At 39.2% G+C, this 11832-nt stretch overlaps 2 protein-coding genes across 2 annotated transcripts; one reads left to right on the top strand and one right to left on the bottom strand.

The window, feature by feature from the left end:
- Positions 1–1294: 1294 nt before the first annotated feature.
- Positions 1295–5367, bottom strand: LOC115715983 (protein IWS1 homolog 1). Its single transcript, XM_030644664.2, has 11 exons — positions 4915–5367; positions 4347–4827; positions 3846–3965; positions 3314–3534; positions 3097–3226; positions 2944–3006; positions 2769–2846; positions 2597–2688; positions 2404–2469; positions 2154–2307; positions 1295–1859 (listed from the first exon to the last, which is right to left on the bottom strand). Exons 1-11 carry the CDS (start codon positions 4932–4934, stop codon positions 1761–1763), a joined length of 1524 nt encoding a protein of 507 aa, XP_030500524.2. The 5' UTR covers positions 4935–5367; the 3' UTR covers positions 1295–1760.
- A 2428-nt stretch (positions 5368–7795) lies between these two features.
- On the top strand, positions 7796–9742 carry LOC115719887 (uncharacterized). The gene has a single exon (XM_030649066.2). It carries the CDS (start codon positions 7796–7798, stop codon positions 9740–9742), a length of 1947 nt encoding a protein of 648 aa, XP_030504926.2.
- Positions 9743–11832: the final 2090 nt, after the last annotated feature.

Below are 11832 nucleotides of genomic sequence, written 5' to 3'. Positions count from 1 at the left end.
GCGGCATAAACTCAATGTTTATTTTTAGCGGCATAAGTACCCAATGTTTGTAAAACTGTAATTTTTCTTCAGTTTTGTCAGTACAGACTCCGTTTTAAATTTATTAAAGGAACATTTGGAAGTAACTGATACTACATGTTTCTGTCTAGACCCAATGATCAAAAATCTAGACCTTATATGTGGCCTATTTAAGAAAATAACAGGGTTTGTACGGACGAAATTAGAGAAAATTTACAGTTTTACAAACATTTGGTACTTATGCCACTAAAAATAAACATTGGGATTATGCCACTTACAAACTTAAAATTTTGGGTACTTATGCCGCTATTTACCCTTTCTTTAAACTAAATGTATTTTTGTAAATTAATTTTAAAATAGTCTAATGAAAAATTAATTTCATTTATTTCAAAATTAGTTATGTTGCTAATTAATTTTAATTAGGTTAAACTAATATAATTAGCCTAACACAATTATTTAAATAAAGTAAATGGACCTTCATAGTTGGCGTTGTTCATGTGAAGAAGGGTTAAATTCAGTATACCGTACCTATTACTGCCCCTAACTCTCACACAAGGCCCAAAAGGGAGGAATTTAATTTTTCAGTAAATAATTGTTATTAATGAAATAAGCCTAATACTAATTTGGCCTATCATATATATCTAGAAATAAATTTAATTCAACAACCTAATCCATTTATATATCTAGAAATAAATAGGTGTTTATTATATGCATCTAAATTCAAAAGCAAATATATAGGCTTACACATACAAACTGATTTGAATGACTATCATGTTGCTAGGTTTATCACAGATAAAAAAAATTACAAAATTTAGTCCTGACCAACTTTTCTGGGATCCTTTAACCTAGCTAACGCGCTAACGACCTCGCCAGGCTCTTTTTGAGATTTGTCCTTTTCTATTGAAATAATCTTTTAAGGTAAATAGTCTGGTTAGATGCTTTCTGGAGGTAATTTGTTGATATTAATCTCATGTGGGATCTGCCGGCATGCTCTGCCCAGAGGTCTCTGTTTATGCCAAGTATCAACTAAACTAAACCACATATGGGTGTCACACCAAGTACGCAAACTTTGAGATAACAATATTAGATTTGAGTTATATGTAAACTGAATTGTACCGAATAGATTAGATTAACAATCCTAATTCTCCTCGACTCACCCTTATACCCAATATATTCCAGGATAGAATCACAAATAAATGGATCAAGAGGGAGGTTTACCATAGCCAATCAACCCCACCATAATGACGACCTAAGAAAACATGTCAACATACACATATACAGAACAAAATTTATATCCTCACAAATTGGGTTTTTTGTTTCAATTTTCTTTGCAAATGATATACAACAACCAGTTAGGAAATGAATAAATTATAAAAATCCGCATTTGTATTAGTTTGAACATAGTAAGAAGGACAAGGGGGAATTCACAACCCCAAAATAGCCAAGCTAACAAGGACGTTATTAACCTGGATTGATCCTATTCAGAGCACTCAATCCAGGAACAGGAAGGCAGAATGTGCCTATAAAGGGCCATAAACTGGGGCACAGAAATTCTCTTCCTTTGCTTTGGCCACACATACAACAGCAGTACATCTTTAAATTCTCTCACCATTCACTGCTTCAAACGGTTCGTAGCGAAAGAATTTAATCTCGTTTATGCCCCCACGATCACAATTCGGTACAACTTGGAAAGATAGTACCACAAGACCCCTCTTCCAATTATTCAAGCTCACGTCACATTATTACAAGTACTTCACCATACCGCGACCCTCCACACTAATTTTTGTGGCCTGAAGCCGCTTCTTCTTCGGTGCCTTTAGCTGCTGCAACTTTTTATTCATCTGCAGTATCAAGGATTAAATCATAAAGAATAAATTAGAAGAGAGTAGAGATACGCAGTAGCATAAGTAGAAGACACGGTAGCAAATGCAACATCACAGCCTAGGGCCTTGAAAAATAATGTTTCTACCCATAAATACAGTTCAACTAGACTAATTTGAAAGAAATACACATTTTCCTTTTACCATCTAGATAATATTTATTGCAAAATCATCTTTTATTTACCTTTCAAAAAAGCTAGAGACATACCTGACATATTTAAGTTCAATTGATAATTACTTAAGAAGAATACCAACCTTCAACCGTCGCTGATCCTGTATTCCTTGTTTGGCACGGGCTCTAATTTCATCTGGGTCAATCTTAGACTGTGGCCGTACAATGAAATCCATCGGAGTTGCTTCCGGCCTTGTAGTGAGTTGTCTCGATGATGATTGACCAGATTTGCGCTCCCTGTAATTAAATATATATTAACAATTATAAAAGGCTTAGAGCAGATTAGAGGTTCAATTTGATTGTCTTGAGATCAGAACTGGTGTGTCATCTTACCTAGAAAATTCATCTAATTCCAGATCACCATCTCTAGATTCCATTCTCGCTGAGTTATTCGCAGGCCTGTGTGATTAATACACATACATAGATTAGAAAACAAAAGAAATAAAGAAAAAATGCACCCTCTAACAATCTAATATGAAAATGAAAATGACGAACTACATAAATGCATGCAGGGAAGGAGAAGTACTTTTTGACCATAGGCCTTCGGTATGGAACTCTCTCATCTTCAACATTTCTCATGTCCTCAAACCTCGTACTTTTATTAAATATTGGTCGACTCTGCATAGAGAAACATTCTGTGAGAGAATGCTCGGGTCCAAATTAAAGTAAAAGAGAGCTATTCAGGATCAACACTTTACCCATTTATCAACTAATTCTTTTGCAAGCTTTCTGTTTGATGTGGTTTCTTCATCAGATTTGGACAAGAACATAATGACCTGCCAAAAATGAAAAGTATTAAAGTTCACTTTGTTTCTTTCAAATCATGTTGACAAAGTTGTGTAATTGATTATCAAGTCAAATGAAACCCCTCACCTTTCCCAGACCACTCTTCTTCAGTTGCTCTCTTCTATCATACTGCTCCAAATCAATTGGAATCTGCATGAAAGAAGTAAATTTCAGGTACTTAATAAGCTATCAACAGATTACCAAACTTCTCAAACTAAGGAGGTAGGCAATAAAACATACATCATTCAAAATCTTCAAAATTGCAGCACGAATGTTTATATTTGGCAAACTTCCATCCGGAAGAGGTTCAAGCCAGGTCCTAAGTAAATTTAGCACTCCGTGATCTAAGAACTCCTGCTGAAGCTGTTTCCTGAACACCCAAAAACACATAATATACATTAAATACATGAAATGGACACAAGTCCACCTAACAGAGGATCAAATTTAAACATCTTACTTTGAGAGAACATCAGTAAGCAGAGGCAACTTCTTGAGTTTATTAATGGCAGGTTTTCCCTGTCTGTTAAGTTCTGCATCCTCTTCAGCTGTGACTTCAAGCTCAGCCATGACATTCTCAACTAGCAATGCAATTTCAGCAGGACTTTTTTCATTTTTCTTTCGTTTCTTTCCCATCTTAAAAAGCTGATCAATTTCTTCGTCTTCATCAACCTCTTCTGCCTAGCAAAATACCAAACAATTATAGCAATACAGTAACAAAAAGAGTAGCCTAACAAGCAATTGAAGGTCTATAGTATCAATAGTTCAGTACCAAACATTTTTTGAAAATAAAACTGACATTTAATGAGTAACATTCGTTATTATGTCATTCTAAGAATTTAACAAACCCAACCCCAAATAGATAAAGAGTTTTTTCTTGTTTTTGATGGAACAAAACTTCATGAGAGAGAGGGATGATGATGCTAAATACGATCACTGAGCAACAGTAATTAAGAAGATGTATGCATGTAGGAGAGGGATAAAACGCAAACCTCAGGCGCATAACGAGGAGAGCGTCGCTCATTGTCACTGCCATACCGGTCAGCAGCATCTACGCCAGTATCATCTATAAAGTTGTCATCATCCATAGTTCTGACACCTTCTTGATCATCCTACTCCATTCAAGAGAGTAAACTTTAAGAGACATTATTTAACAAAAGAAAAGATAACAAGAAAGTAACAGATAACCATTTAAGCTGCCCACAAACGCTAGAAGAGACAAGGTCAGCATATAAAGAATCATAGCCAGCATTGCCTATGAATTTTACATTGGTATACCAACTAAATACATTTTTCGATTTCACCATATACCAAACAAAGTACACACTTAAATTGTAACAAAGAAAGGAACATTTAGATTGCCCGTATTCAATTTTAAGTAGACACAACAAGAGATTTAACATAATTCTAACGCAGAAAAAAACCAAATAGCAACTACTAAATCAGAAACCTGAAAAAAGAAAAAGAAAGAACAATGAACAATCAAATTTAACCTCGGAATCACCACCAGCAATAGTATCCCACAGCTCCTTGACCTCACCATCCTGATCCCTAGCCGCTTTATCCGAGAATCCCCTCTTCGACAACCGCGAACTCGACCCAGCTTTGTTCCCAAACTTCTTTTCCCCCTTATGTCCTTTCTCCTTCCCACCCCCACCAAGCTTCTTCCTCTTTCCATCTGACCCATCCCCAACAAAAGCGTCAACATCGCCGTCCTCATCATCGATAAATTCCGGGGCCACAACATCCTCCCTAGTGGAATGGCTTTTCTTAATAAGCCTCTTTCTGGGCTTCGATTTCGAGCCGGACGCAGTGCCATGGACCGGGGTCTGTGACCGCTCTCGCGCGCCTTGCCAATCATCATCCTCAAGGAGATCGTCATCTAAGAGGTGCTGATTGCGCTCCGGGGATTGATCGGTATCGGAAGGCACGTCGTCGTAGTCCATCAGTGGCTCGCCATTCTCATCTCGGTACCTGAAACCAACAATAACTATGAGTTGAATTGAATTGAATCGAACGAAACCCTAATCCTTTTAGAAGGAAAAGAAGAGGAAGACGTACGGATCATCCTCGTAAGCCATGGTGAAGGGAAATCGAAACGATAACCGGAGAGAATTTCTTTGCTCTGATCAGCGAAGAGAATCGCAAGTTACGAAATCAATAGGGAAGAATAGCTATTAGTATTAGCTGTGGTGAAAAATAAGAAGATAACTACGAAACTGAAGAGAGAGATATAAGTACTGTATATTATAATATATAGTTGCCGAAGCAACGATAGAAGGTTCAACTTCAGCAACTCCTACATATATATATATATATAGTTTTAGCCTATGTTTGGTATTGGGTAGAGAGAATTTATGGAGGGATGGAGAGGTTTGGAGTTGGGACTTGGAGGGAGTGGAGAAGAAGGTGAGTTAAATTCTTTTGTTTGGTAGGAAGGATTATTGGACGGGGAGGGGGAGCGGAAAGGGAAGGGAGAGCACATTTTTCCAAATTCAAAAAATTCAATTAAAAAAAAAGGAAACACTTTTTTATTAAAATTACATAAAAGAAACTCTTTCGGGGGTCTGACATTAGGAATTGGTGCAGTGGTGCGTAATTACAAAGGCGAAGTTATGGCTGCATTTTCCAAAAAAGTTCAGGGTTGTTTTCGGAGTGACGAAATGGAAGTAAAGGCACTCTTTCATAGTCTGAATTGGGCAACACAAAACCAAATGTCAATCACTATGGTGGAAACAGACGCGCTAAAAGTTTCATCTGCTTAAAAGTCTAATCATAATGACCTCTCATGTTTTAATGATCTAATCATTGATGTACGTTGTCTTTTATCCTCTTTCCCTAAAGTTACTGTTACTCATGCTCGTAGGCAAGCTAACCACGCTCTAGAGTTGGATGAAGACGTCTCTTGGATAGGAGAAATTCCTCATCCTATTTTCTCTATTATTGTAAATGACTGTTGATTTATAATAATATTAAAAATTTCTCAAAAAAAAATATTTTATTTTTCTTTTTAATATATTTACATTTATATTTTAAGAAGATTTTTTATTCTATATTTAGTTTTATATAAATTGTTTATAATAAATCTGCTAATTTTAAAATTTAATTTATTATTTTTTAATATAATAAAAAAAATGATGTTTAAAAAATATATATAAAAATTAACTAACTAAAACAATTATCATTTCCTAAAATAATAAAAAAATTAAATAATTATATGCTTGTATATATTAGTAAAATAAAATAATAATAAAAAAAAACACGTCTCACAAAGGAAATAGGAATAGGAATAAATGATATGGTATTGATTCTCATACAATTGTTTACTAAATTTTAGAAATTGAGAAAGTAGTGACCTTTCCTAATTTATTTTTTTTAATTTTAATTTTATTAATTAAAAATAAAAATGACAAATATGTCCTTTATAAATTTATAAACAAAAAATAATTATACATTCTAACAATGATAATTTTCTTAAATTAAAGCATTCCAATTACATTTTATAGTTATATAAACAAAATAATATAATTTTGATTTTCTTTCTGTACAATATAGTAAACAACACAGTAAAATATTATTTCTGATTATTTTCTATTTTAAACCAATTCATTTCTCGCATTTATTATTTTAATTCTAATTACAGTTTAGCAAATGTGCCATAAAATTGTATCTCATGATGTTTGTTTGAAGGGGAAAATTGAACTTGGAAATAAACGACCCAACAAAATAAAGGACTACCAAAAGGCCCACATTGAAAAGGCCTATTAAAATAAATACACCAAGGCCCAAGAGTATAAAAGTAGGCCCGACTCAATATGACCAAACTATCAATCCAGGTTGCCAATCCATAAGGGGGTACTACGGACAAAAAGGAGGAAAACGATAAATAACAGGGAACGAGTAAAGGAAGTGCCGACGGAAATAGAAGAAGAAACAGGAAGGAACGAGAAGCCGACGAATCAAGGATTAACTACAAGTAAAATAGTATACCAGGACCAGAAGAGGCACCCGGATACCTTTCCGACGGAGGAAATACCTGAAAACGCCTACGGAGAAAGTAACTAAAACACAATAAAAGGGGACCGAGGTAACACAAATTATGGAATAAAGGCCTCCGGCGGATGAGAACTTGGATCCCCACAGACAAGGATCCCGTCGGAAGTGGGGGGAAAATTAAAGCGTAAAATATGAAATTAATAAACTCAGGAATGTGATGCCGACGGACACAACACCGAAGCTAGGAAGAATAATAACTCTAAAACCCACTAAAGGCACAAACACGTGTAGCGAGAGAGTTATCTACTAAAATACAAACACGCGGCGGAGGGCAAACAGAATGAAAGAATAAGAACACGTGTCAACATGACAATGGTTAAATGATGAATAACCCATGCAAGCAAAAAAGACGTAGGGGATATATAAAGAAGGATCACGTAAAAGAAAAGGGGATTAGGAACTAGAGAAAGAAAGACCCTCAAAAAGAAATCTCGACTGTTTTCCGACCAAAACAGATTGGCGCCGTCTGTGGGAAAGTTTTTCTTTTTCTCAGTAAAAGAACCTTTTCGTAAGATAATCAACAAAAGATATGGCAAATGAACAGGAGGATCTCACCCTTCAAAATAACTCAGATAACATCCTTGGAACACCGGCGAACACTGGCGACGCAGGCGAGGACGCAGTGAACCCAACCCCACCATGGCGAGAGATCCTGGAGAGGCTAAAACAACAAGAAGGGAAAATGGCAACCCAGGGAGTGGAAATTGCCCTTCAAAAGGAACATATCCAAAGGCTTGAGAGCGAAAATGGACAGATGAAGGTTGTCCTCGAAGGGTACCAACGACCACCGCATGCGGAAGAAACCGGTAATCGCTAGGTGGGAGGAGGGATTGAGAAGGAAAATCACACTGATAATAACGACCTCTCAGGCAACCATACCTGATGCATGCATGAAGAAGTGGGAGAAAAAGGAAACTTGGCAATTCAAGAAGCCCCAGTTCACCATCGAGATCAGCCCAGAAGGACCAGGGACGAGGTAGAAGAGATAACTGAAGAGGAAGCGCTCCGCACAACACCCCGAAAGCGAACCATGGATCCAACAGTTGCTGGAAATCCGTCAACGACGAGTAAAGAGACGGAAAGGCTACAGGAAATGATGTGGAACAAATTGATAGCATTGGAAGCGAAAAGTCAGATGGGAGTACACAGCGAATGGGCTCGAATGGAGTGGTTAACCCTTTCACCCTTCGGGAACCACATCTTGCGCGTGGAAGCCCCTCAGCGTTACGTGGCCCCTAAATTACCAGAGTATAACGGGACAGGAGACCCCTCGGAATACGTATGTCAGTTTGAGCAAAAAATGTTAACTGTCTCTGTCCCACTAGAGGACTTGGAGGCGATCAAGTGCAAGACCTTCACGCAAGGATTGAGAGGACCCGCTCTACATTGGTTCCACAACTTACCATCCGGCACCGTAAATTCTTACCAGGATCTCATCCTAAGATTCCAGGCCAATTTTGCGATAAGTGTGCGGACCGCCAAGGTGGATACGGACCTAATGTTAATACACCAGCACCTCGACGAGCCTCTAGAACATTTTATCAACAGGTTTAGCGAAGAATACGTCAGTATCCTGAAATGCACTGATTCAGTGGCGATAAAAGCACTAATGCAAGGATTGATACACGGTTCAGAATTAAAGAAGGAGATCATAGTGGAACCTGGCCTGTCCCTCACAAGGGCCCTGACCATGGCAAGGGGATATGTGGCCTATGAAGTAGAAGAGAAGCGACACAATGAGGAAGTGTCGCGCGAAACTTTGACATCAGGAGATACTTTCCTCTTCGAATCTAAGAACCGGACACCAGCTGCACGGCCTCATAATAGAACTGACAACCGCTCGGCCAACGAAAGGAACACCCGAGGGACAATAATGGTGAGTATGGGTGAGGCGGGGCAGCCGCACGCCCAGCGGGGAGAAAAGGAGCTACCACGGATGACCATTACCCTAACTGAGTTGATAAGACGACTGCGGGGATTGAAGGAAACCAAGTGGCCCCCAAGAATGACCACGAACCCCGTCAAGAGAGATAAGGGGCGATATTGTGCTTTTCACGGAGAGCACGGTCACGCAACCTACGAGTGCAGGCAGTTGAAGATAGAGGTCAACCGTCTGGTGAAAGAAGGATTCTTCCGGGACTTCCTCATTTCGGACGTCGCACTCCACATCCAACGGGGGAGTAACAAAAGCCAGGATCAGTCCCCTCCACCGTACATTAAGAAAACCGTAAATGTCATCTCGGGAGGGTCAGACCTGAGCGGGAATTTAGAACGAGCTTCGATGGCCCATGCCCGACGGGTCCAATCAGTAAGGGTTATGACGTTAATCGACAGTGATGGCCCTGACGTGCTCTTATCATTTAACCGAGGGGAAGCCTCTGAATTAGAACACCCCCACGATGACGCTCTTGTCATCACCCTGGACGTTGCTCATGTTCGAATGAAAAGCATGCTTGTCGACACTGGGAGCTCTGCCAACATTCTGTTTGCTGGGGTTCTGAAAGAAATGGAAATCAAAGACTTAAAAGCCCAGGATACCCAGGTCACACTGGTAGGATTCTCGGGTGAAAGCGCTGTTGCTCGAAGTTTCGTCCAACTACCCGTCTACGCGAACGGAGTCAACAAATTAGTTAAATTTTTAATTGTCGATTGCCCGTCGACCTACAATGCCATCCTCGGCAGGCCGTGGATTCATGCAATGAAAGCGGTCGCGTCGTCCTACCATCAAGTAATTAAGTTCCCCTGCAAGGGTGAGGTAAGGGAGATTCGAGGGGACCAGCTGGGGGCCCGTGAGCGTTATTCCTCATCTTTGAGGAGCAAAAATAAGTTATAGCAATTAATCAACTCCTCGACCCCGGCGAAAGAACAATCACCGGCGGTAGAGGAGTTGCTGGAAGTACCCATACACCCAACGGACCCAGCAAAAACAACCTATATCGGCACGGGACTTACTGGAGACCGGAAGAATCGAGTCATAGAATTATTAAAGGAATATGTCCAAGTATTTACATGGGATCACTCGGACATGCCCGGAATAGATCGGACCGTCATTACTCACAGATTGAATGTAAACCCGAACTATATCCCGGTCAAATAGAAGAGGCAAAAAATGGGAACAAATCGAAACAAGGCAGTAAATGATGAAGTTGCAAAAATGCTTAAAAACAATATCATCAAAGAGATACAATATCCAACTTGGCTTGCCAACCCCGTGGTAGTTCCCAAAAAGAATGGAAAGTGGAGAGTATGTGTAGATTTCACTGACTTAAATAAAGCTTGTCCAAAGGACAGTGTCCCACTGCCACACATTGATATGATAATTGACGCCACCGTGGGGCACGAACTAATGAGCTTCATGGACGCCTTCTTAGGGTATAATCAAATAATGATGCACCCTCCCGACCGAGATAAAACATCATTCATCACTGAACGGGGGACATACTGCTACAAGGTGATGCCTTTCGGACTTAAAAACGTCGGGGCAACGTATCAACGAATGGTGAACAAGATGTTCGCCCAACAATTGGGACTTACTATGGAAGCCTATATCGACGACATGTTAGTGAAATCCAAAGATGGCGCTGACCACGCCGATCATCTGCGAGAGTGTTTCCAGATCCTCCTCGCCCACTCGATGAAGCTCAACCCAGCCAAATGCGCTTTCGCTGTCGGATCGGGAAAGTTCCTAGGTCATCTAGTAACTCGACGAGGGGTAGAAGTGAACCCAGACCAAATTGAAGCATTTCAAGCGAAAAGACAACCCCGCACCGTAAGAGACATCCAAAAGTTAACAGGTAAGATAGCCACCTTAAGCCACTTCATCTCAAAACTCCCAGACAGAAGCCTTCCATTCTACGACTTACTAAGGGGAAACCGCAAATTCAATTGGGACGAAAAGTGCCAGCTGGCCTTGGAGGCATTGAAAAAAATACTTGACAGCGCCTCCCGTCCTTTCAAAGCCAGAGCCCGGCAAAACCTTGCTCCTCTACCTCTCCTTGTCTAAGTATGCTGCAAGCTCGGTACTAGTAAGGGAGCAAGGGAAGACGCAGTTACCGATTTAGTACACCAGTAAAACTTTCTTGGGGGCAGAGGGAAGATACCCAATAATCGAAAAATTAGTATGGGCCTTAGTCACTTCAGCAAGAAAACTTCGGTCGTACTTCCAATGCCATACAATCTCGGTCATGACGTCTTTCCCACTAAAGCGGGTCTTGTACAAGCCAGAGGTATCCGGAAGACTAATGAAGTGGGCTGTAAAGCCCGCTTAGTTAATTTGGAAATTAGCAGTTGTTTATGATTAATTATGAAAATTATTTATAGCTATTTAAATAATTTATTATACTGTTATTTATGGAATTCAGTGATGCATTTTATGTCATTCAGTAGTTTTCATATTTTGCATTTCGGTATGCTCGTATTTTGGAACTCGGCGTTTGGCTCAGTAGAAATCACAACTTAGTATGTTAGTTGTTTGGGGCAGTTTATTTGGCATTGGGAATGTCGGGAATGGCCGGGAATTTAGAATTTCCCAAAAAATACCCCTTTAGTATGATTAATGTGGTTTTAAGGTGGAGGGGCAAAATGGTCTTTTTGCCCCATTAGTATTTTGTCTTCTAGTGATTTTATTAGTGGAAATAAATGTTATTTGATTTTATTTGTTGGCTGAAATGGTTAAGTTAAATCCTTTATTTTTATTTCATTTTACTCTTCAAAGCTTCATATTTTCAAAACTTAGAAAAATAGAAAAAAGTTCAAAAAACTCTCTCTCTTTTCCTCTTCTCTTTTCGGCCTCTTGGTGCAACAAGGAGTCTTGGATCTTCCTTGTGATTTCAACTTCCCTTTGTGTTCAATCCAAGCTAGGTTAGCTCCTCATCTCTTCTTCTTGAAATTTGTTGAATTTTGATGAAATTGATGTAATGCATG

The sequence above is a fragment of the Cannabis sativa genome, chromosome 5, assembly GCF_029168945.1.
Source record: "Cannabis sativa cultivar Pink pepper isolate KNU-18-1 chromosome 5, ASM2916894v1, whole genome shotgun sequence".
NCBI classification, from domain to species: domain Eukaryota; kingdom Viridiplantae; phylum Streptophyta; class Magnoliopsida; order Rosales; family Cannabaceae; genus Cannabis; species Cannabis sativa.
Note: the sequence above shows the minus strand (reverse complement) of the source record. Positions and strands in the feature narration are given on the sequence as shown.